General features: G+C 36.0%; 1 protein-coding gene across 2 annotated transcripts in view; it reads right to left on the reverse strand.

The window, feature by feature from the left end:
• KLF12 (KLF transcription factor 12) overlaps positions 1 to 27,751 on the reverse strand; it is a 449,177-nt gene that overhangs the window by 138,873 nt on the left and 282,553 nt on the right. For both annotated transcript variants that reach the window (XM_059995628.1, XM_059995629.1), the window contains exon 4: positions 13,855 to 14,401. In XM_059995628.1, coding sequence (XP_059851611.1) covers positions 13,855 to 14,401 — 547 coding nt within the window. The remainder of the gene's footprint in view (positions 1 to 13,854; positions 14,402 to 27,751) is intronic.

Raw genomic sequence — 27,751 nt, forward strand, 5'->3', positions numbered from 1 at the left:
AACGGGCCAAGGAAGGAAATAAAGGGGCCTGTTAATAAGTTGTCCTACTTGCAAGGTAAATAATGAGGTAGTAAATGGGAGGTATATAGTACCTTGATTACTGTAGATCATACCAATGGGCACAACGATGCCAGGAAGCAAGGGCTCACCAGTTAGTGCCCATTTGTTACATGAGAAATGGGTCATGTTCCGTGACAACCATGACTCCGAGAATATACTGGAAAATATTTACTTGCTATCACGTATCATGGTACCAATCAGTTTTGGAATGCATACAAGATATTTTACTCTCTGCTAAACTTCATAAAATAGTAAGAGAACTATTGAAACAAAAACATAGAAAAATAGTATATGAGACTCTGAAGAGAAACTGACACAAAAACTGGAAAATGTCAGATCTTACTCTGAAGCTATTCTCTGTAACCAAACACACATTTTATGGAATTTATTTTCCAATTCTAAAGAAGGCATTTTGGAACATCTGCTACATAAGCTAGGATAATTCTAAAGCTGTAATGTTGTCATGATTATTTGCTATTGACTAGTGCTCAGAATTTTACTGAACTCATTAATCTAAGAAAAATAAATATAATTATAACGATACTAATAAACGCTGGCTGTATCTTTATTTTGTAGTTTCCCCTTGTGTTTTTCAGAAAATAACCACTACCAGAGCGAGGCAAGACAGAACAGGCACATCTGTGTTGTATATGTCTGTCTAAGCAATTCCCTGCTCACGAGAGCTCCAGGCAGGAACCAGATATGTCGAAAAATGACACAGATGTCGATCTCTGAAACTCAGTGAACCACACTTTGACAAAATTTCCCTGCACCTAGGAAATGTTAACCTATAGCTCAAGGCTGTTGTTTTCAGTGCTGCGAGATGCTGGAGAAAATGGAAGTACATAATATGGTACCATAATGTCAATATTTAGCAACCTGGAATTACCTCATGCATTTCATATACATACTTGATTTTATTTATTTCTTTTTTATTTTTTTAAAGTTTAAGAGTGTATAGCATTGTCTTTTTTTTAAAAAAAAATATTTATTTATTTATTTTTGGCTGTGTTGGGTCTTCGTTTCTGTGCGAGGGCTTTCTCTAGTTGTGGCAAGTGGGGGCCACTCTTCATCGCGGTGCACGGGCCTCTCACTACCGCGGCCTCTCTTGTTGCGGAGCATAGGCTCCAGACGCGCAGGCTCAGTAGTTGTGGCTCACGGGCCCAGTTGCTCCGCGGCATGTGGGATCTTCCCAGACCAGGGCTCGAACCCGTGTCCCTTGCATTGGCAGGCAGATTCTCAACCACTGCGCCACCAGGGAAGCCCACACTTGATTTTATTTATAGATAATTTCATATGTAATATTTTACACCTTGACAGAAATAAAATGATTTAAAAATACAATGTACCTAATTTGAAAAAATATGAAATGGGGCTATTTAATATTGACAAATTTTCTAGATAACTAAGGCATACCTTTTAATTAAGGCAAAGTATGGCAAAAGTATTAAAAAGTTGTGATTTTATTCAAGGCTCTATCACTAATAAGCTGTAACCTAATAAGAAGTAGAGGAAGGTACACGAGTCTCAGTTTTCTTATCTGTAAAAGACAAGCAATAAAACCTATACACTGGTTATACTGTAAGACTTAAAGATGATTGATGTATGTAAAGCACAAAGAACATATAAGCATTCAATTAAGGTTAATTATTTAAAAGATTTTTAGTAAATACGAGATTTATTACATACTTTGTCTCCTACTTCAAACAGACTGACCATAATTCAGCCTTTCCTTCATTACTAATGGTCATTATTTCAAAAGCAATTATTATGCTGTAATAAAGTATTACCTCCAAGGACTCAAGAGCTGTGTAAGCCTATTTACTGCAATCCCGAAAGACCTTGCTGTGATTTTTCAAGTTCTTATCTTAATAATAATTTTGACACCTCCTTTGTTAGCTGCCACTCTTTTGCCCTAAGTCCACCTACAGATGAAGGGAATTTCCTATTTTGAAAGGGGGGTTGGCAGATGAGAATCTCAGAGGGTTTTGAGCATCTGTAGATTGGTAACGCAAAATCAGTAACTTCTTTTCCTAAGGAAAACTACAGAAAGTGAAATGCTACAGTTTTTGTGGCTATTGGGAATACATAAAAAAATCTATTGAGACAACATTTCAGGGGACATGAGTTATAAAAATAAAAATTGAGAAATATACCTCTCCTATATTTTTCTTTTGCCATTTTTATTCACCATTTCCTCTCTACACACAGCAGGAAGAGTCATATTCACAAAGGATGTAAGAAGTACATCTAAACTAAGTTAAAAGGCTTTCTCTTTCAGAGAAGGAGAATCTCAGGTCCTCCCCTATAAGTAATTCATAGTATATATCACGTATGCAATGTATATGTTATACCCTATGCCGTGTGTGTGTGTGTGTGTGTGTGTGTGTGTGTGTGTGTCTGTGTCTGCCTTATAGCCTAAGATTCAGTAAAGCTCCACTATTCTTCATTCTTTACGTACCCTTCATTCTCTGTCCTCATTGTTCACTCTTTTCCTTGGCTGGAATACTTCTGCCTACTCCAAGTAGCAAAGCCTTATGCTTCTTTAACTTCCACGTCAAATGCTACCTACTTTACCTTCATTATAACATATGACTTCCTCCAGGGTCTAATTCATGTTCTTTGCAGATTTACAACCTAAGTCTCTGGAAGGTTTCTTCTGTTTTAAAGGGCTCTGTGTTTACAGAGGACTGACAGAACATCTACTCCTAACAAAGGCCACACCAGAGATGATTAGGGAGCTCTTGGATTTAGCACAGATGAGACAAAAATGTAATCATGAAATTGACAATTCCTTCTAAATGCAGAAAATTTGAAGCAATTTAGCAAAGCTCTTTTAGATTTGTGCTTGGGTTTGCTTAATATACCTTTAAAATTAGAGATTGGTGGAAAGAAACGAAATCTTTGTTTTATGGCTGCAGCAAACGGGCCCCACCATGGTAAAAATGTCATTATTCTTTCTCACAAAGAGACATTCCGTGCATAGTGCAAATTAAAGTAGCATTTTCCTTCTACTTAAGGTTCCTTAGATGAAACTTATGTTTTTAAAATGCACTGCAAACACCAAAAACTGATTATACCGTTATCAGCTTTTAAATCAAAACAGCTTGCTATCTGGTAAGGACAGGAGAACTGGTCGATTTATTTCATAAAACTTTATGTACAAAGAGACAGTGTCTATGAACTTCATGGAGACAATATAGAGTCTGGAGGGGTAATTTTTATTACAATTTATAGTGGGATTATCCATACTCCACAGTCTTCAGATTTTATTGAGATTTTATGGTACTGTGATGCTGACACAGTTAACTGCAATGGGATAGGAGGTGTAATTTGTTTCACCTTGACTGGGAAATGAAATTGGCATTACTATTACATAAGAAACCTCACAGACTCTATTAATTGCCTGGATCCAATCAAAGCCATTATTTATCCTAGTTTCACAGGCAAACTATTTTACCTGAGAGTAAAACAATAAATAAGAACTGGCTGTAATTTTCATACAGCGATATCTTTTCATTAAGACTGTTCAGGAGCCATAAGAATATGTCTCACCCACAGGGGTTCAACTCCAGAAACCACTAAAACCTAAATCATATCAAGCATCTATAATGTACCACCAAATATTATTCTTCAGTATTAAATGCAATGAAATAAAACAAACTTGGGAAACAGTAGAAACAATACACTCAAAAACACCAGGGAATTACAGATGGCCCACTGACATAAGAGAGTAACAGCTCTGGGAATGATATTCATTCATTCTGCAAACATTTATTGTTCATTGTGTGCCAGACACTGGACAAAGCAGTAAGGCCACGATATAGATATCATTATAATAAAATTTTATATTATATATAATATATTTGAGCCACATATATTGAGCCAAGAGAATATATTTTACATATATGTATATCTATGTGTATGTGTATGTATGGCATAAATTGTAATACAATTTGGTATGTGTCTTTCTAGAAAAGAAGGCATCTGAACCAGGTCTTTTTCCAGAGAAAGAAAAGGCTGTCCAAGAAAAGGAAACTACATGGATAAAGGGAGAGTTGTCCTCATGAAAAGCCATGGAAATGGTGGCTGAGACATGAGACATATTCAGTGGAATGGCAACAGCCTGGCGGGGAGGGGTGCTGGGATCCACGCTGTGAGGATATGAGAACCCTGCTGGTTTCCACTTTATGTTGTTGCTTCTTCTACTTCACCATACAGGGGAAGGTTCCTTTTATGTTTAGGGTTTAGGACTAGAGACCAGCACTGGCCATGGCATTCTAACTGAGCACCTCATATAAAACACTGCACCTACATTAATGAATTCATTTGTTCATTCACTAAGTATTTATTGAACATTTACTAGTGTCAGGCACAATGCAATGTGTTGAAAAAATTGTAGCTAATGAGGCCCAGATGGATTTTGGGAGATGTCAGCCTATTTCATCCTGTGAGTGAGGATTTATAATAATATATACTGCATTATATAAGCAACTACAGTTTTTGTCAACAGAAAAGTTTATTCTTATTGTAGGTCATCCCAGTCCCACTAGATCTTTCTCGCACTAAGAATCTGAGAGAACCATCCATGGGAATATCTTTCGAATTCTACTCCGTTTCTACTGAGCTTTTCCTAAGTCCCTAGCTATTGAGAAGGCGGTTCTCTGATGAATTCTCCAAGGGCTACTCCCAGTTATCAGTTTCACCAAATTCTCCTATTTTCTGTCTTCCTGCAGTCCTGCTGTCCCAGACATAACTCTCTTTTTATTTTTTCTCTGTGACATTCAATAAAACTTAATAGTTCACAAGTCGGCATATATGTGCGTCCACTAACCCAACAAACACAATCCATAGTTACAAAAACAAACTAAGCAAAGATACATAGAAAGTAGCATTTCATTTCTACTAAACAGAAGTCACATACAAATGTGCAGGATGGGAAGTAGGGCAAGTGAGTAGAAGGGATGCTTCTTAAAAAAGGAGATAAGTTAGGTTTCGAATTCATGTTCGAGTTTCACTTTAAAAGAGCATGTTCACTGAACTCCCTGACAACCCTAAACCAGCTGGGAAAACCCGAGAGCAATCATAGAAGAAATAACTTGATTCCATAGAGTTCCTCCAACTCTTTCCGTTCACAATATTTTAAAATCCCACCACTAGATGGCAGTACAAAGGCTATCATTTTCAATATAGGTTGCTTAGTTCCATAATACATCACTTCTGGGATAGGTGATTTGGTTACATATAGAAGAGAAATAAGAATCAAGCTTCAAGAAAAGGTAGAATGGTGAAGGGTAGAGGGAGATGGAGAAGGACACCTGGGAGAAGAAAGAAGACAGAAAGGGAGGGGAGATGGGAGAGTGAGAGGGTAGAGAAAAGAAGGTGGAATCAAGAAGGGTATTCGAGAGGGAGATGGAAAAAAAGAGAAAGGAAGAGGGGAAAAAATCTGAATTAAAGGTGACGGAACTCCATGTAGTGTCGTTCAAACTTCTGAGACAGGAACTACAGTAAGAAATACGTATTTCAATATGACTCAGTACACAGCCAGTATACAGACACACACAGTACTGCACTTGCATGTATGGAAGTAAAAGTTTCATGATATAATACTTATTTGGGTGATACTCTCATATTTCTTAATCAATTCCATCCTATTTAATTTCTTTAAAATGCTAATTATAAGCCAATAAACTGATTTCAAGATTTATCAACAGGAAAACGACTCACAGTGTGAACAGTATCATTTTAGTGTATTGTACACTAAAAAGCAGGCTTTTGAGAGAAGTTATTTTAAAAATCGCCATAGTGACATTTCTGGCCATATAACTGGTCCATAAGACATTTGTTGATAAAATGAAGAAAAACGATGGTGAAGACGCCTGGTCATGAAAAACACATACAACTGGCCAATGATCAAAGCAGCATTTCCCCCACATGAAGGTGGCTGGAGGAAAGATGGAGTACGTAATGATAACTCTGTAAATTGGTAGCTCTTCTTTTATTTATTAGACAGAAAGACAAATATCAATTTGTTCTTTTCTAAAGAACACAAAGTGGAAGAACAGTTAATCAAATTCTCCATTAACAATGGAGAACGGGCAGAGAGAAGGGGCTGAGAAAATAGTAACAGAGCTTGGAATAGAAAAAGAATTATTGTTGAGGGAGTGAGAAAAAATCGGGAGACAGAAACCACAGCCAGAGGGTTATAAATAATTAAAAAGCCAATTTAAAACAGTGCTGGCAAGGATTCTAAGACCAAGTTTCCCTTTTGGATCTTATATTCTTCCTTCTTTCATTTGTTCTTTCCAGGTCTTAAGAGTCACTAGGTAAAATGCCCATTTGCAAAAAATAACTATATCTATATAGATATATCCAGATAAGGATAGATATCTATATCTCTCCATATATAGATATATCCATCCAATACCCAAAGGTTTCTTGAAATGAGTATATAAGTCCAAACATCATCAAAAGAATCCTATAAATATCTGCAATCTGATATGTAAAATAAGAATTTCCTTGCAGCATAACAGCACCTGTACTATTTGAAATTAGAAGCTTTATATTTAAATAGAACATGACTTCAGGAAAGAAAGAACTTGTTCTTAAAAAAGGAAACTATAGAGGAAAGGAAAGATATTATATTTCAAGATCCAGTATGTTAATGTTCAGTGTGTTAAATATTATCAGAGAAAACTTTTCAGGTGTGGTGAAAAATGAATATAGAGACCAACCTTAAACTAAATACTAGTAATATATCACATTTAAGCATCTATCTATTTAAATATAAATTAGACCACTTTATCATAGGAGGCACTTAACCTAACAAATTAAAATGGTGTGCTAGGTATCACTTTATAACAGAATGGACACAAATTCCACTTTGGTAACCCCTTGCTTTAGCTACTTTATCTATTGAATGGGTTTGTCTCTTGTCTATTATCTTTGCTTCCTTACATAATATCTATGTCTGAATGAAGTATCACCTCTCTCTTAATGTGGATCCCCTCTGCAGGCCATACTTTTTTCTCTTCTTTTCCCCTTTGTAATTTTATTTACTCTTTAACTGCGCGGCGGAAAAGCCAAACTCATTCCTTGACATTTTACAGTTTACATTTACAGTTTTCTCTTTTCTGCTAATTCTCTTAGAACAGAACATACAATTTCTGTCTCCTCTCTCAAGACAGTTATTATCATCAAATTTTAGACCCAACCCAGTCTATGCCAGATAAAACAGAGGAGTCGACAGATTGTGGGTATTTCAGATAAACAAGAGCATAAGAAGCCATTTTTTTGATGGAATCCATTCAACTTCCTATGGATGCCCAGAAGTGAAAAAATACAGATAAGTTTCTACTCCTTGTTGAAAGTCAGGTAAAAACAAACAACAAATGACGAACGTTATCTATATAAAATATTCTGACCTCCTATTTAAAATTCAGTTTTTCATAAATATTGGCTGCCTTTCTATTTGACATGTTCCTGTCTTACAATGACAGTAATAAAACACTCAAGTCCTATCAAAGTCTAAATTCAAGAATAATAAGCCCAAAGTCAGCAACTATCCAGTCCTGCTTCCCAATAAGCAATATTAAAAAGTTAACAATAAAAGATTGAGTAACTAGATGGTTTGTCAATAGACATTAAATTCAGATTTAAAATAGGAATCTCTATCTAGTAGTTATCATACTTAATTAAGCATAAGTAGAAGAATACATTTACCAAAGGAAGCTGTGGTAGTTCAATCACTCAAGAAGCCAAGACAACCATATACATGAGCATAAGTCAGCTGCCCTGGACTATTCTGGTCCTATGGACAGATGACACCAGGAATCCATTGAATGGTGAACTAAAAGAGGACAGTCATGTGTAAGGTAGACAGGAGAAGCAAGTCTGTGACAAAATGAACCTGGACCTGAAAAAAGATACCACAAACATCAACGTTGGGAAAGCTGACAGCAGAAGAAAACTGGCGACACAAAGAGATCTGAAATGCAGAGTTTCATGGGAGCAAAACTCCAGCTGCATTAGACGGTCAGGAGCTACAGTCACAACCTCCAACCAGCTCTGCAGCAATCACTGCAATGACCAGATTTCCCTTCACAAGTATAAATGGCCTAGGACTAAAAATACACTTGTGGCTTCTTTCTGTGGGCTGCTGAGAAAAGCAAAAGCCTATAGGAAGAAATGAGGTTTGAGTATTTCAGATTTGCTCGCAGCCACGGCCTTTTGAAATTCCTGAACCAGTGCTATGGGAAAAAGGTGTAGTTTTGGAGGATTCCTCACTTCATCCGCAAATAATATAAAAACAACACGCTTTTATTAAAGGAGATGACGAAAGAAGTGACATGCTCAAATGGCTGCTGGCTTCTTAACAGCAGTAACAACATGCTCTAGTCAGACATCTGGAGGAAAAAGTACTTTAAACTCAAGGATTTTATCCTATAAATATATGGGCAGGAATAATGCACTTAGGACCCATAATGAGTTATTTTTCAAGTATGACACCATTATAATAAAAAGTCTTGATGCAAGAAACATGTTTTGTAAAACTTCTGGTAGGCTGGGCTGCCAGGGTTGCATTTTCAGGAAAAACAAAGTGGCTGCATAGGAAACGAGCTGAGCTTTTTCCGCTGGGCAATCTCCTTTTTACAGTCACGGGGACATCCGGTGGGTTTGGTGGCTAAGGAGAAGACAATATGGGGAAAGGGGGAGAAGACAGACCAACAGACCATCTATATAACGTAGTAAAGAAGGATGCAATAGTGGTCAGGGAAGAAAATTGGGCAACAGTGAAATACCCAGCTGGCTTTTCAGTTCTGGCTGTTTCAAAGCCACCGGTCAATCACACCTTGGCTCGAGCCTCATTCCTGGGCATCAAGGTGATATTACCTATTCCTTTAGCTACATGGCGAAAGGACTAGCTCACATATGGGAGGGAGAAAGTAAATCCTTTTTTTTTTTTTTTTTTTTTAGCTCTGTAGTTGGACGGTCACAGACTGGTTACGGCCTTGCTCTTTAAGTGTTCTGCGTTTCTGAAATGTAATATCTATTAATATTCAATTATAAAAATGTCTTTAAACAACAGATTATTTGGGGGTTACCTTTTTCTTTTAATTATTCTGTACGTTCCAGTATGTGGTGAATGAGAAATGTTTGATCTTATATTCATATTAATGCTGGTATCGTTTTTATAATTCTCAGTGGAACCCACATTTTGCTGAACTTCTGTTTGCTTTTCATTGTCAATCCTAGATCATTATCTGCTGTTTTTTGCATTTTCTTTCCTTTTCCATTATGTATCTTTTTTCCTAAAACTTGTGTCAATCTAATAAATTGACTTTAGAATTTGGGTTAATTACTGCAAGATGCAGGTTACTTCCACAAAATTATATAAGCAACTAACGTGCAATTAACAATTTTGCTTCTGTAATTCTTCCCTCTCTAGAATTACCCATTTTCAACTGTCTACTGGATTATTCTTGACAGAATACAAATATGCTATACTTTCTGCCTCTTTTAAAATTCCTCCCTTGAGAGCTTAAATGCCTCTCCAGCTATCATGCCATTTCTCCAAAACTCTTCCAGCAAAACTACTCCAAAGAGTTGTCTGGACTTTGTCACCCCTGTCTCACCTCCCATCTGAACATGAACTCACTTTAGTCTGCCCTTTGTCCCCACCACTCCACTGACCCAGTGTCACCAGTAAACTCCATCCTCCCGAAATGCTCCATTCTTAGTCCTTATTTTATTTGGCCCCTTAGAAGCTTTTGATACATTTGATGAGTCCCTCGGTAAAACGTTCTCTTCACTTGTATTCTTTTACACACTCTTTCCCTCACCTTAGTAGTGGATCAAAAGGAAGGAAGGAAGAGAGAACCATAAAAGTGCCTACTTCTCCATCAAGGCAGTAACAAACCAATCACTTTGCTTGTGATTTGTTTTTTGACCTTCTATGCTTCCTGTTGCTAAATATCTGTAAAAACTAATGAAAATCTCCTGGGAAATCTACCAAAAACTTCCCCAGGCTGAACTGAAATTCCTTTACAAGGTCAAATAATTCCTTTAGGGTCTTGTTTATAAATAATAGGTCTCAGGTTCCGTGGAGAGCCTTCTACCCCTCAGCACTATCACTTCGAGGGGCTAACTGCTACTTTGTCCTGTATCAAGCAGAAAAATGTCTTCCTCTGGAGAACTGCTCTGACAGCATCCCTCTAATGGCTCTAGTCTACACTGTGTTTACTGTGCCTTCCAGAACATCATGTCATTTTCCTTCATATCACAGATTACATTCAAGACCCAACTGAGATCTGTTGGTGCCCTGGGCTAGCTGACAACTTGCCATTCCTCTAGACCATATTCCATAGATACTGGATAGGCTGGAGCCCTCTCCTCATTAGAATGCTTTTTCACATCCAAGCATACCGTGCGGAAGTTCCAGCCCACCACACTCCCAAGCCCCGAACACCCACTTCTGAGCATAACAGCAAAAACATTTTTTCCAACCACATATAACACCCTGTATGAAAATACTTTTGTCATATACAACTTTCTCTCTCTGCAGTTATAATTAAACTCTTTGCCCTAGGCACATCCATGGCTGGTCTACATTTTAACCCAACTCTGTCCACAGTTATCAGTTAATTGTACGATTTTTCTTTTTGATGTCAAAATCTCCCAGTAGACTACAAGCACTCAGATAGAAACAGCATCTGTTTTGCTCAACACTATGTCTCTGGTGCCAATAAAATGCCTGATCCATAAGAGATGCTCAATAAATACTTGAATGGACAAATGACTCAATTCATGGTATTTTAGATACAGATGTATTCATTCACGGTCCCTTGTGTAGTGTGATGTAAGGTAATCTATTTCTCTACCACAGACCAGATATGTTATACCAACTTTAAAGGTAATCAGCTAGTACAATCACCTACATTTATAAGAGTTAGTTTTATATTTTTATTAGTAGCATTTTGAAAAACCAACTCCCCTATTGTATTTTCTTTTGCTCATCCATACCAGATATACAAGTCCTATTTGAGAATGGAAATAGGGCTCCCTTTATCACCCAGCCATTTCATTGCTGGCCCAGTGCCCAGTGCATATGTGCAAAATACAGACATGAGGAATCACTGAAATGCCCTTTCCTTTATTCATTCTGTGAGGTAGGCAGACCTCCTCCATTAGAGAATTTTACCATCATCTAATTAATAAATTAAACAATAAAAAAACTTATAAAATGTGTAGCAATATTTGTAGAATGTGGGGATTATAAAAACTTAATAGAAACTAATAAACATAGAAAGTATGGGATTTTCCAGACAATTTCTCATCCTAAACACTCATCCCTTATAATTTGTTGTAACCACTTTGAGAAGCATTTCTATACCAACTTCTTGGAAACAGTTTTTCACTTTTAAATTCAAAAAGTCTTTTTTCCTCCAACTTTCTGTTTTTATAAGACAGAGAAAAAATTTCTGAACATTATTGCTTCAGGTATTTTTTTGGGGGGATATAATAATGATAAATAACTGCAAACATTTATTGACAGTTGATCAGTGCTAGACATTTACACATAAGCTCTTACTTTAATCTTGAAAGATACATACGTTTATTCCCATTTTATCACCGAAGAAAATGAAGATTAGTGAAATTAAATAACTTTGCCCAGTTACTGCCCAGTCCAAAGCTGGAAGTGAGGGAACTAGGATGCTAACCCATACAACCTTGATCCCAAATCTCATGCTGTTAACATCCACATTATAGTTTAGTGTGTTTATGGTTATATAAATGTTTACTCTTGATGTGAGGAGACTACTGAATAGAAAACACTGCATGAAACTAACAAATATACTCATGTAGAGAACAAATTACAGCATGAGTCTTACTTAACACAGTTCTTCTGCAAAGATAAATTTTCCAGAAAATTAAATCTTGGCAGTAAACGTTAAATAAAAGTAATCTCTCCCATCAAATAATGGCAAATAAAAGAGATATCTCTTTTGTTTCCTTCATTAGAGCATGGAAATTGTAAAAGCAGGTCATGAACAGTGTTAAGATCCTTATCAATCACCTTCACAATAAAAGCAATATTTTTCATAAGTGTTATTGTAAAAAGATTGGGTTCTATGGTGTACACATATATAATGTAATACGCAAGGTTATAATTTTTCAAGTTGTTAATTCTTAATTCTTAAAAAATTTAAAGCACATCTGTAAATTATAAAAGAAAATAAATACCTAATGTGGCCTTTAGTTATGTTATTATTATTTGAATCGATTAGCTCACTTGGATCAGAAGTATTAGTAATATCAAAGAAGGTTCGACTCAAGAAAAATCTATGTAAAGACTCACTTCTTCCTCTTTTTCTTCTACCTGCTCACAAAGATGGTGGTGGGACTACTTCCTGGCCTTTGCCCATAAAAGCACCAAAAAAAAAAAGAAAAAAAAAGAAAAAATAGGTTGTCAGGTAAGCAGAGCGTCTGGATCTCAAGTTTGCAGTTTAAACCTCTGACTGCTGTAAAGCACAAGATTTTTCAGGTGGTAAAACTGGGAAGATGAAACTTGCCATGTGCTATGAAGAAACCACTGCAGATAAAATAGTAACTTGCAAAAGATGAATGCACGATTCTGTAATGTATGTTTGCAAAAAGTTCTCCAAGTTCACGACCAAATGTTATTCCTATGCACTGAATCCCACCTTATACAAGAACCAAAACAACTATGTTTACTAGTATTTTACACGAAGGCAGTGTTTTACGTATTGACCCATCATATTTTAATTATGGACCTCGGAAGTAATATGGTATCAAAGCAAAAAGTAATGCAATCTAAGTCTTAATCCATCGTCATTTCTAGGCTCTGAAGACAAAATACACACATGAGTTGATGATTATAGGCATTTTACATCTCTATAGAAGGGTGACTTATTTTTTTAGATTCATAGAAAGGGAAGAAAAATCAACACCATGATATTATTACAATTCCTTCTATTTAAAAATGAAACAAAAAGAACTTAGAAGAAGAAAAATAACTTCATGATCAGTTAACTATCATATATAGTTAACTTGGTATTATTACATACAGTCATGTAACAAAGTATCTTTCTGCCTTCTAACCCCCAGAAGGAAATATTAATACTGCATTTTGAATTATTTCTATCGTATGGAGGCTTCCTGCTATTTAAAATAAAAACTTAGACTCGTATGAAGATAAGAACTCAAGCTACATAACACATTTGTAGCCAAACACCTAACTTTAGAATTACTTTAATGGCGACTTAATTTACAAGTTACTCAAAAGTGAATGATCAGGTTCCAACCACTGGAACTTCATGGAATTTTATATTATTGCCAGACAAGTAAGTTCCAGCCTGAACAACTGAAAGAAGAAACACCCTGACACACTTTGTAAAAATTTCACAGTGGTTAACCTCTACGAGGGATTTACACATTTACATCTCACAAGCAGTTACGCTGACTATAGATTGAACTTTCTATTTGAGCGCTTGAAGGTAAAAATATTTTGCAAATTTAGGTATTTGAATTCTGACATTAAATGACTTGATATATAGAAATATGGACTAAGTAATACTGAAGCATATACCTATATAAATATGAGGTTAGTTTCTACTAAACTGTGCTCTACTCAGCCGTGGATCAGCTGGCTCCTGTGTCGTTCTGCACAGAACTTCCTTGGATGTAGTGTGTTTGCCTGTGACTTGGGGTCCGCTCACTGAATAAATGAAGAGTTACTGCTGAAATAAATCAAGGCTTGCTTGTGTCTCTTACCTTTGCCATGGCTTCTCCCATCCTCCAAAAGTGGTACGACGATAGTGTTGTTCACATTTCCAGGTGACCGCACAGCTGTGTAGACGACAGGCACCGACTGGACCACCACGGGGATGCGGTGAACGTGACTCAGTTTGTTAGACTGTAAATTCATGGGACTTGAAGGCGGAACGGGATGGATAATGTGCAAAAACTGCTGGCCTCCCACACCAGAGGCAGAGGCAACAAGGGGCCCTGGAGTTAATACCGTTGACGAAGATGATGCTGAAGATACTGATGTTATAACAGTTGGGGATGAGGCTGGACGACTAGAAGACGACGAAGAGGTTGAAGTTGAAGAAGGGGAGGAGGCGGACGCTGTCATGGAAACGGGGGAGGAGGAAACGGCTGTGGGGGATGTCCTGGCTTTGTTGATGGACAAGTCCACTGGCTCAGTTTGTGTCTGGAAGTGATCTACGCATAACGGGTCCTCCGGGGGTTCCCCTTTCACATTATTTAGCAACAGGGGAACAGCTTCCATATCGGGGTAGTTGTGGACGTTTGGAGACTGTGGGGAGAAAAATAGAGGTATGATTGATGACTTGAATGTTTTTTAATTTTTCTCTTATTGCTACAGAACATTAATTCGCTCTCCAAATATCTGAAGAACCGCTCGCACAGGCGTCATAATTAAAGTGGAGAGTACAAAAGCACAACAGAGTAAGACGATTGGGAGGGCGACAGACATCATTGTCAAAATCCAGGGAAATACACTAAAACAGGGCATAAAATTCTCCAACTTCCCACACCCGTTTGCTAAATTATTGAATACAAGCCATTTCTAATAACTGGATTATAACTGAGCTCATAGCAATGAAAAAGTTTTTCTCAAAATAATATACAGAAATACTACAACAGGTATTTTTAGGAAATAATTTTAGGAAAAGCTTATTCTGTAAATCTTAAGTTGCCTATGCTTGTGCTGTGTAATTTAAGACAATGATAATAATTTTGTCCAAGTTTGTATTCATGCTTTCAAGTTTTAATGAGCAAAATTTAATAATAAATAAAGAATCCAAGATTCCACCGAGACTAATGCGCTCAGTGTGTTATTACTGAGCATGAATATAATTTAATTTTATACCTATTCACTCATAAATTCAAGAAATAGTTACTAAATGTCTATTTCCAAGGCCTAAAATGGCCCCCAAATTAGCAGGTGTCCGTCTAGCCTTAACAGAGAGTTAGACTACAAAAGATTATTTTTGGTTATATCTAATTTGACCAGGCTAACGTAGACATTATTGTTCTATTATATGAAGACCCAAACCTTTTTTTTTTTCAGCTTCACTATGGTATGAGAACAACAATGCCTAAAATTATATTAATTTGGTTCATTTCATTCTTTGTTTAATAAAAGATTTTGGTTTGCTAGTCCCCTCAAAGCTTGCGCATACACTTAAAGGAACAAAACATGCTTCTTCAAATCTTTCTTTATAGAATATAAATTATAGCTCCATTCAGGAAATACAATAGTGCAAGGGCATTTTATTTAGCAACAATGAGAAAAGAAAGAAGATAAGCTAAACAATGGTACCAGATCAATAAACAGGAAAATGGGTTGATGTTTCATTGGTTTTTTTTTTTTTTTGCTTCTAAGCTAACATGGTTACTTACCCACCAAAAGAAAAGAATTAGAAAATATCAAAATGAAGCATCCAAATATCTACTGCATAAAATTCTAAATGACAAGATCTCATTTCATGTGCTGAAATTGAGAAATAAGAATTTAAATATTCTCAGATATTAAGAAACAAAAGAAAAGAAACACCATAAACGGAGCAACTTTTATAAAAAGCTATTAGCATTATCTACTCTTCTAACTAGAACACGATTTCAATTCGCACACAGTATTATCATTTAATTTCTCTGTAGAACAATGTAGGATGTTTCTTATTAGTATGTCATACCCATATAGAAATTCTTTGTTGAGGCTGCTTTCATAAAATATCCCGGTTGGTTTGTCATTAACATTATAAAATATGTCATTAAGCACAAATTATCAAACATAGTTTGCTTTCAAATATAGCCTTGATTAACTTCTCTCCAAAATTCTAATTTTGGAAATAGTGACTATTTCCATCACGAATTTTTTTCTTCCTAATTACACTTAGACACAAGGTTCTAACATAGGTTTATAAACCAAAGGCTGAGGTGCAAACATTTCATAAAGTAAATGGAAGAGTGCTTTCGTAGACTACGACAATACAGGAGGTAAACATGGAGCTTATCTGTAAACAGATGGTTTCTGAGGCATCAAGCTTCACTGAGATTTGCAAACTGCTTTAGACTTCTGTAGATTATGAACACGAGTCCATACTTTGTAGGTATCTGCTTCATCCCTCACTAAAAAAAATTTTACTCCTTAAGCTGTTTTACAACAATAGAGGAAGAGCACTCCTCTTGTAATTCTGCTGTATATACAAGAAAGCTAGGAAGACCCAATACTAAGAGCCCCTAGGTGCTTTCAAATACTTGAGAACTACATAGCTTTTGCACGAGCTCAAACCAAAATACAGAAAATGCTCATAAAAATTAGGAAGAATCAACCAAACCTTTGGACAACAGACATATCTTATTTGGGAGCGTTAGACATGTTATGCATGAATTTATAAGTGTAAACATCACAGAGGCACATGCTGGTTCCTATTTCACAGGTAGCAGTTGAAATGCAACCAGCATATCCAAAAACAATGCCTCATCAGTCTAAGGAGGACAAAACCCTGATCATACCATTCATCCGTTTACACTATTGACATAATATATTCTCATAGCCCATACCAATCACTTCTACTGTGATAATGTGGCCAGTAAACCATCCATAATTCCAGCTTCAAGCTGCACGTACGTACACGTAAGACCAGCAATACTGCATAAATATGTTTCCCAAACAGTTGAGGTATATGCTTCCTCCTCCTTTTAGGAAAAAGAAAAGACCTGAAAGGCTTGATCCTGAAATCATGATTAGAATTCATTTCTTGGCTTTTGGACAGTGGAAAATGGAAACACATTGGTTCCGAGATATGAATCCATAAACGTGTAGCAATGGGAGAGCAGCCAAGAGACAGAAGGAAAGCTGGGGAAACCACGGGAAAACACCAAACAAGCAGCACTTATAGCAGTTAGAAACTAAATAAAAGGACTACACAGATTTGAGAAAGTGAGAAAAGATATGGCTATGTTACCAGGAAACAGCCTCTAAGAGGCAGGGACACTGAAAAGACCAGATATCACAAAGAAAAGTTTTATGCACAGTTAGGACAAGAAAATTTTGTAAAAAGGAACAAAGAAAGGATTTCGTACTAAAATTCTGCCCTTGGTCGCTAACTACTCAATTCTTGATACAACACTGATGGGCGACTCACAGCAGCATCCTCTAAGCACTGCTGTTGTTTTGTTGTTTGTTTGTTTTAAATAAAAGCCCATCAAGATTTTTGCCTGGGAGCAGTGACTTTAGCTGAATTTTTGCTGTTGATGACCCTCGGGTGGAAAAGATGATCAAACACTTAAACTATATTTAATAGTATCAACAGAAACAGAATTCCTTCTAAGGATGTGAAGATTGAAGGGCACGCTGCATTTCTGTCAAAGAGAATGAGCCTAATTAATTTCACTTTCCAAGAGATGATATAATATTTCTTGGAGGGGGTCCACAATAAAGTAATTTTTCAGCCTTTCATACATACCTTAAGAAATAAATGCATAAACACACAGAAGTCTGACAAGGTAAATGTAACAATATACTTCATTAAAAAAAGGTGTGTGAAAAACATAAAGATAAATATAAATAGGATTATACTGCTGCATAATAATATTTCTTCAAAAGTCTGAAGGCCAGTTTGATTCAAAATAATCCACTCAATAAAATATAATGCACAATATTCTAGTGAACATATTCCCTTCAGTGATCTGGGGATTACGTGTGAGCTGTTCTAATGAGATCATCTTTTTCCTGAATAAACGTTTTAAAATGTAACTTCAGCTTTAGGCATTTTGCTGAATAAATGCAAAAATGTATCTAAAACTTTCTCTGTGTGAGTACTCAGAGTACCTGATGTGTTTCCTACAGTCAGCCGTTGCCATCAGCTGAATCTTATTACAGTCCTCAAGTGAATATGGGTTTTTAAGGCTTGTCATGTATTTTGATCACCTGGCAACCTTAAAAGGAGAAAAAATATATATGAACACCACCTCATCTTTGGAAAGCCCTCCAGAGACTCTTACGTTCGGTTGAGGACCACTTGGGTAATATTCTGCTAAATGTTATCCAAGATTTATAAGCTGTTTCATCTTTAATGGCATCAGGGATTGTCAGAGAACTAACATAATATTTATGCATATATACACGTGCACACACAAACACACACACAAAAAGGATGTGCCTAACTATCTATCCATCCTTCCATCCCTCCATTCATCTATTCATCCAGCCAGCCAGGGAGCCAGCAGGTCTGCAAGCAGCATTTAAAGCATAAAAAGATTATGTTTAATTTTATCTTTCCAACTTTATAAAAGTTTTTTGAGAAATCATTTCATGGCAGCGTTTAGAAGATTGTAGAGTGACTTGCCTACTGTTACAAAGCTCATGGCTTCACAGTTATAAGAATCCGTGCTTTATAGCCTATTATGTGGTTATTAGAGACAGAAAATTTGATTTGGACACAAAAGACTTGAATTCATGACCTGCCCTGTTACTTATTAGCTGTACAGTCATGGTATCATCATGAAAATTCTCTAGGTCTGCATTTATCCACCTATAAAAGAGTAATATTAATTCCAAACTCACACAACTGCTGTAAAGATTGAATTTAGGACATTGAGTGCTTTTAAGTAATACTGAGAATTGTGGGACAGAAGTAAATGAGATTCCCCTTTTAGAACTAAAATTCCAAACAGAACCTGATCTATTACTATAGCTCCGTGAACTCAGCATAAGATATATTCTGAGGCAGGATGGCATAATACAGCCACCGTAGAGGGGCAGTGTTTGCTAAACAACCGAACAGATATATGTTACAAAAGTAAGCTGAACATGTAGAAATATTGTAAGCATTTTCAGGTTCCACATAAAATTTTAAACAAACACATCTTCTCTTAAAATGCACAAGGACAGTCATTTGACATTATTCAAATTTTTTTTGCTCTATTTTTTTTTTAGCTTAATTAGATTGGCCCACAGGATGAGCATGTAATAGTTGATGGAATACATTTTAATTGACTGGTCTGATTTGTTAATTCCACTATATAAATATCGCCTATCAATCCACAGTTCAGTTTGTATCCATTATGACAATAATACATAAATATATTAAAATAATTGTTTTGGGATGTTGGCTATTCTTCAACAGTCTTATCATGAGATGAAATAGTAGAGCTTTATTTGTTTCTTGTGTCTCGGTAGAAATTTAGTTTGTGTAAGTTTCACTGACTTGGTGAGTAGTTGAATGTGCACTTTCTACGGGAGGTACTTAAAGAAACTTACTGTGCACTTCATGTAAAAAAGGGAATAAACTATGACTCCATATCCTGTTATCACTGAGCTTTTGTTATACTGCATTATTTTAAATGCAAATACACTTTATTTAAAGAGTAGAATTCCTCTTTGTACATGAAATGCACAATAGGTACATGTCTTAGTTTTCCACATTAGTAAATGAAAATTTAAAAATATGAGCATCATGGTTCAAGCAAGCAACCTGCTCAACTCTGACAGGTCATTTTTGCTCGAAGTGTGAAAGGCACCAAACATCAATTTGTGAAGAAACAAGTACTTCGCTTTCCTCTCTATTGCGTTATTTTACTAAAAAGGAAGGCCTTTTCTCAAAGACAAATTTTTCAAAATTTGTCTCGCATGGGCCCTGATGGTCATCGTTCACCTTTCTTTCAAGCCTAGTGATTTTTCTTCTTTATTCTTCATGTTAAGAGCAAACTCTTAACTACAGTTGCTGTACAAGTGTGAATCTGTAAACCTGACCAAGAAAAAATTAAAGCAAAGTATACTCAAAAAAGGGAAAACAAATTGTAATTTTTCTAAAAGTACAGATGAGACAATAAAAGGCAACAAGAAGAAATAGCCTACGTTTACAATCTGGAACTTGGTTTCAAAAGTACTGAATGAGTTAAAGAGGAAGATTTTCAATGAATATTTAATTCAGCTGCTTTATCTCAATCTCTCAAGTGCTGGTTTAAGAAATGATTGATTCCTTAAGAAAATTCAGAACATATGCATAACATAATGGACTCTTTGTGCCTTACATTTATGTTTTTAGGCTTTCACAAATTGAAAATGCCAGCCTTCTAAAAGGATTCAATACAGGCATTTAAATTTATCCTAAATTTTCCTTATTTCCTAGTTATTATACTTTTCCATGACCTATTATTTATTTCCCAGGGCTTTCATGAATCATATTATTTACCCAAAGCAATCAGAATTTATGTTAACAGTTGACTGTACATCTGAAATTCTGGTTTGGCACTTATGTGTTGTAAAGTTAGGGTCATACCTGAGGTGGGGAGGATTCTCCTACAGGGTGGTAGAGGACAGAGGCATTTCTATTTGTGCATTTAAAAAATTAATAGCAGACACTCCTAACCAACGAAAAGACTCACAAACTTGTTTGAACATGAATATAATGTGTTACATGTAAATTACTATTGTGTTCTACCACATAACATAATCATTGAAGACTGAAACGCATTTGTTAGATGAGAATATTTGTGCTCAAGATATTAAGCCACTTAAATCCCATTTACCTGGTCAAATGAGATAACGAAATAGTGTCACAACAATAAATGTCCAAAAAGGAAGTATAAGAAGGTAGTTTTGTTCCTATTTTCCTATAATTACTGTCAAACTGAACTTCACAAAAGCATGCAAATACGTCTTAAAAATAAATTTTGTGAATCCAACTATATGACATTTTGGAAAAGGCAAAACTATAGAGACAGTAAAAAGATCAGTGGTTGCCAGGGGCTTGGGGGAAGGGAGGGGAGGGATGAAAAAGAGAAGCACAGGGGATTTTTAGGGCAGTGAAACTCTTCTGTATGTGACTGCAATGGTGGTTACATGTCACTATGCATTTATCAAAACCCACAGAAGTGTACAACACAAAGAATGAACCTTAATGTAAACTACGATGTATCAATATAGGTTCATTAAATCATTAAATCTAACAAAGTATTACACTAATGCAAGACTTTAATAATAGGGGAGACTGCGAAGGGGGGGTAGGGTGGGTATATGGAATTCTTAAGTACAATCTGCCGAGTTATTCTGAAAGTATAAACTTCTACTGAAAAAGTAAAGTCCCCTAATGATTTTAAATTAACTTGAATGTAATATTAATGCTACTGATAAGATTCAATTTTATCTATTATTTTGTTTATAATTCTTTGCAAAATTCATAAACCAAAACCATTATCATAACACTTGCAATTTTTTTTAAAAAGAGGTAACTGTTATAGACTTATCTTGACTACATCATGGTTAAATTTCTTCTTCTTTTGGTTTTAAATTGGTATTATTATTCAGTGACTGATGTAAGATATTAAAGTTTCACTGTACGTGAGAGGAACATGTCTTACAGACTTTTAGGGATAAAAAGTTCATTTGAATCTTCACCCTAAGCCACAGTCTTAGTCAAACGCCTGAGGCAAATGTTCTGTGCTAGTTACATATTTTAAAATATGCAATAATGTTTACCATTCTCAAACAGAATAATCTTGTCTGCTACCAGATGGACTGTGCTTTTGATTTCACAAAATATTCACCATAAAGAGTTAGTTTTATAATGATATTTTTCATAGTACTGGAATACATCAAATTTCAGAGATTAGAAGATGACCTCAGAGAGGCTGAGATACCCAAATGATACAACTGGAAACCCTAACATATTACAAACATATAAAGCAATAATGCAATCTTTTTATGTAAAGGGAGGTATATTTGCAAAATGTAGGTTTTACTTTTTGGATATTTAAAGCAAGCAAGTAGTCCAGAGAAGGCTGTATATGCTTCTCTACTCATAGAAAATGCCTTTAAAGAGAGATCAACAACCAAGCCAAAACAAGACAAGTAGCAAAGTTGAGAGAAAGCCACCTTTTCTCACCTACCCCTGGAATCAGAGGCAGCTACCATGAGAATGTGGCAGAAGTAGAAAAGCAATAGTGTTCAAATGCTCCAGAACTTGTTCACAAGCAGTGGATTTAAGTCCATCCCAGCCCCCTACAAATCAGCAAAATGCCCTCATGCAAACCAACTCTTTGAGCTTCATCTTTTGGCTTCCTGGTAAATGGGGTATAGATGCACGCAGGTCTTTCTAAGGATCTGAGAGGGTGAAACTGTCTAAAGGTTTTTTAAAGCGGTCCCGTCCCGTTAAGGTGCAACTGCCACAAGGCACACACAGGCGTACGTAATTAATACGTTTAGGTGTAGAATTAACTGTACAAATCGAGCCCCCATTGATTTTACCCATTGAGATGAGTGTCTGAGCAAAAGGGGAGAAGGGGCAGGCTAGAGCCTCAGGGAAGACAAAGGCAGGAACAGGGAGGCAGATGGAGGACAAATGATCTGATTGAAAAAGAGGACTTGCCAGCCAGACAAGACTCCTGCTAACCAGCTATGATTTACAGTGACAGGGGAAATAGCTCAGTATTCCTCCTGGCTGGGACACAGAATTCTAAGAAATAAAGATTTAAAAAATGATACTAGTAATGCTGACAAGCTTGTAGTAAAACAGACACTTTATTATGCTGCAGGACAGCAGTGTAAATGGATACACACTTTCAGGAATGCTGGTGAGCTGTGTCTCAAGAGTCTTAAAATACCTTAAAACAAGAATTAACATTTTTAAGAATGATAAAATGAACTTATTACAAAACAGAAATAGACTCACAGATTTCAAAAGCAAAACTTATGGTTACCAAAGGGGAAAGGTGGGGAGGGATAAATTAGGATTTGGGGATTAACATACACACACTACTATCTCTAAAACAGATTAACCAACCAGGACCTATTGTATAGCACAGGGGACTCTACTCAATATTGTGTAATAACCTATATTGGAAAAGAATCTGAAAAAGAATGAATATATGTGTATGTATAACTGAATTACTATGCTGTACAGCTGAAACTTCCACGACATTATAAATCAACTATACTCCAATAAAATTTTTTTTAAAAAAGAATCTAGGGCACTTCCATCTCCCTCTCTCTCTTCTTCCCTCTCTCCCCTCTCCATATACATGTAAATAGGTCTCTTCAAAGTCTATCCCTAATCATTCTATTTTGAAAAACAAAATGCTATTTTGAAAAGCAAATTCTCAATCGACACCAGTGTTGACTTTTAGAAATCACCAAAGAGAATATGCTTAAAAAAAAAAGTCAAGGAATGTTAACACAGATTTAGTCATGATTCCTGTGAAATGACCTCATAATTTCAAGTGTTGGAACTGTGAAGAAGCTTTCAAAAGATGGTCATTCTGTTAGGGAGATGACATATGTATCAACCATTTCAATTTTATGCAAATAAGTACATTTTACATAAAATGTGATTTTGAATTTGTTTTGCAACTAATTAGTATATTAAAATATTATAACTATTAAAGTTAAATTATCTACAAGTTTATATATTCAAGTTGGTTATAAAACTTTCCTTCCGGGATACAGGGCATAACTTAATGCAGGCACTTGCCTTTAGACATAAAGGGCAATTTGGGATTTTGACAAAGATGTATACACAAATATTTAACTTTGCCTTATTTACAGGAGTAAAAGTTAGAAACAACAAAGTGGTCATAAAAACAAAATAAAATTTGGAACAATGATTTTAACCCTAACTATGAACCAGAATCATACATGGAACATTTTAAAGGTACACAGGCCAGAGATGAAATAGGTGTGGGATACGGTGTAGGCACCAATAGTTTAAAAAGCATCACATGCGACTACAATGATTAGACAAGTTTGAGAAACAATACTCAGTGGCATGGGGAACTATTATCTATGTAATGTTAAGTTTAAAAATGTTAGGATATAAAACTGCCCATAATAAATGAGTTTAACTTTGTTCCACCAAAATATTTTTATACATGAAAATAATTAAAAAAGCCTAGAAAAAATACTCCAGAATGGTAATAATAACTTCTCCATTTGCTGAATTTGTGGGTGATCCATGGTTCCTTTTTTACTTCTTTCCTGTTTTCCATATTTTCTACAGTGAATGTACTACTTTTTCTTTTTTTTTAAGATTTTTTTTTGATGTGGAACATTTTTAAAGTGTTTACTGAATTTGTCACAATATCGCTTTTGTTTTATGTTTTGGTTTTTTGGCCGCGAGGCATGTGGGATCTTAGCTCCCTGACCAGGGATCGAACCTGCACCCCCTGCATTGGAAGGCGAAGTCTTAACCGCTGGATCGCCAGGGAAGTTCCACTACTTTTAAAACAAAAAGAAACAAGTTACATTTTCAGAAAGATAAAAATGAGTAGTGTACAAAATATATTTTAAAGAAAAAAAACCTAGAAAGTGAATGGAGGTGTTTTATAATTTTCAATCTGGCTTTTCCAAGATTCTAGAGAACCATAATGTTATTAGAAGCAAATCACTATAATATACTGTTATTAGAAGAAAACAGCAAATTCTCTTAAAATCTCAATTTGCCAAGGGTGTTACTACTATCAGTCCTAGATTGTTGGCATGGTTATTCTACATAAACTAACGTATCTACCTATAGACCTTGCAATTAAACTAAGAAAAAAGTTAAATGTAACTGGTAACTAAAAGTATGCAATTGTAGTAACCCTAGTGGGTTAAAACTATGAATTCTTCTGGAAACCTCAAGCTTCCGCAACACAGTTTACTAGGAAAACATGCTCATACTTGAGAAGCTAATGTCAACAATTATATAACAATGTATGGGTACTACAAAGCTTTGTATGTTTCTGATGAAAAGCTTTCACCCCAAATCTGAGGATACTGCAAAAGGATTTTAATCTTGACCATGATAGAAGCAACTCTTCCCCCACCCCCGTCCCCCAGAGCTTTAATGAGAGTTTCACCACTTTTCTAGTGAAACTGCATTTAGAAAACATGAAATGGTATGAACAATGGGGAATGTTTCATTCAACCTTGTGCTATAAAGAATGGAGGACATTTTAAATGAATTTGAGAAAAAAAATTGTGCTCTTTAAATCAACAAGTAAACATTCAAAAAAGTATTACAGAGAACTTGCAATCATAAATTAGTTAACTCAATACTAATTAATTGAATAATAATGATTGATTTTTAAAATACAGGAAAAGTAAATATACTTAATATTTACTACAACATTATCTGGTAGAATTTTCTCCTCCAGTTTTATAAATAAAGAAATATCATCTCCCAGGATTTGAAAAAACTGTCCAGGGCCACAGTGTAATATGGATCTGTGATCTAAACCTAAGAGTGATTCCTAAGACTGAACTTACCCCCATGCGGCCCTTATCAGCCCTGAAAGATGGAAAAAGAGTGAGAACCTGTGCCTTTGAGAAATATTTTCTTGCAGTTCATGTGAAATTAGTACCTGGCAATATTAAACTGAAGAGAGTATAAAAATGAGCACTGCTTGGATAGCTGTCTGGTGGGCACCAACTCACTTTCCCAACATACCCAGCACACAGCAAATTTAAGGGCAAGAGGCAGGTATCAGTAACCCACATTATAACGTCTATTTCATGTTTATTTCCAATTTGTTTTCACATTAAGTTTTAGGATAACCATAGCTAGAATCATCATTCTTAGGAAGAGCATCCTGCATTTGGTGCTCTGGCCAAACTGTATGTGATGTAAGTTTGAAAGAAATGAGAAAAGATGGGGGAAAAAAATGGAAAAACCAAAGCCTAATCAGATTTGTAAGCAACACCTTAGAAATGTAAGTGAAAAACAACCAGCTCATCATCTATTTAACTTCTTTTGTTCCTTTTCTTGTAAACCAGACACTCAGAAATGAAAAAAAAAATGCTTCATTTTTGGCCAATGATGCATGCTCCTTGATAAAGGTAGCGTAATAAAGTGTAAATCTGGTAAACGGAACACTAAGCGAGAGGCAACACAGTTTTGTAAAACGAGTGCTTGCCTGAGTTTTAGTAGAGGTTCTATTTTAGGCAGGTAGCTTACTCATCATCTCTCTTCCTTTAATTTCTAACTGAAAGTGCCTTTGATTATGCTTTTGCACAGTCACATGTCTGTTACCACCTCGACCTTTACCAGATTCTACCTGTCCTGATGAGACCACTCTTCTGTGCTTCCAAAGCACTCCAGGCTCCTGTGTCTTTTCCCTAACCGGGCTGTGAGCCCACACCACTTTTATTACACTCTTGTCACCCAGCACCTATCAGAGTCCCTGAAACAAGCCCCAGTTGCTCTCTGAAGCCCTTACTAATTCTAAAATTCAATAAATCTATGAAACTTAACAAACAGTAAATATACTTATTAACTTAACTGTAACATATGAAAATTAGCATTGTAAGTTTCCATCTGCCCATTCCTTCCTTTAAAAAGAATTTAATTGATTGCCATTTTATTAATTCCTCTCACAAAAGAACAGTTTCATCTGCATATCTGACATTCTTTCTTACAGCTAAGGGCGCAGTTCTCAGCCTGGGTAATTTTTCCCCCAGGGGACACAGCACTGAATGTCCGAAGACATTTTTGATTATCACGACTGAGGGCAAGGGTGACAGGCCCTTCTCTACCACAAAGACGAAAGATCAATAGGGCTGAGGTTGAGAAACCATGCACTGAGCTACCATCCCTTTCCTTCTATGTTTTTCCCTCTACTGCCCTATTTTTTCCTTTTTAAAAAAATTTATATTATTCTCCTCTCATTTTTCCCTCCTCAACTTCCTCCATATGTATTAATGTATTAATGTATCCATATTATTAATATTATTGTATTAATATTATTGTATTAATATCAATACATAATAATTGTATAAATAATTGTATTAATACCCATATGTATTAATCAGGTAAATCCATCTATACAGTTAAAACATCAGTAGATGCATCTCTGTGGGCAACTGGGTATGGTTTATATATTAATATGAATGCTAGTTAGAACTGGGTATGGTTTATATATTAATATGAATGTTAGTTAACATGCATACATTCTTGTGACTTTTACCATACGGTACACTTAAAAATTACAGGAGGGTTACGTGTGTGTGTGTGTGTGTGTGTGTGTGTGTGTGTGTGTGTGTGTAGTGAGAATGTGCACAAAAAAATAACTTGAGGAGTTTATGATCTATATATGCAGATGTGTGTGTATGTGTTCACATGCCTTGATTTTATAAGTATTTACTGTTTACCTCTCCTATTTGTGCTTAGGTGCATAAATAGAAGAAGGCAGATATATTTGTTTTGTGTGAAAGTGAAGGGGGACTGGGGCTGAGTCAGAGAGCTGAAGTAACAAGTGTGGTTGATGATCCGAGCTCCGTTAAGCATCTGCCTTTCTACTGAGGCTTTGGCATCAGCCAAAGGATGGCTACCCTGTCTAGGCCTCAAACCTGAATCATCTTCACCATACTTAAAGGTGAAATGGCATGTATCTCACACTTACCGACATGTGTACACATTGTGACATATCCACCTAATCCTCACATCCCAATATAGGGAACTATTACTAATCACACTTCACAGATACAAAATAGAGACTTGGAGGGGTTAAGAAATGTGCCAGTGGCTCTACAGTGGTAAGTGGCAATGTCAAGACACAATTGTGAGTGATCCCTGACAACAGAACCCATTGCCTCGACTGTAATGCAACACTGATCTCCACGTCCGATTCTATACTGTATGCCTCCAGCGGATCAGGAAAG

Source organism: Delphinus delphis, chromosome 18 (genome assembly GCF_949987515.2).
Source record: "Delphinus delphis chromosome 18, mDelDel1.2, whole genome shotgun sequence".
NCBI lineage: Eukaryota > Metazoa > Chordata > Mammalia > Artiodactyla > Delphinidae > Delphinus > Delphinus delphis.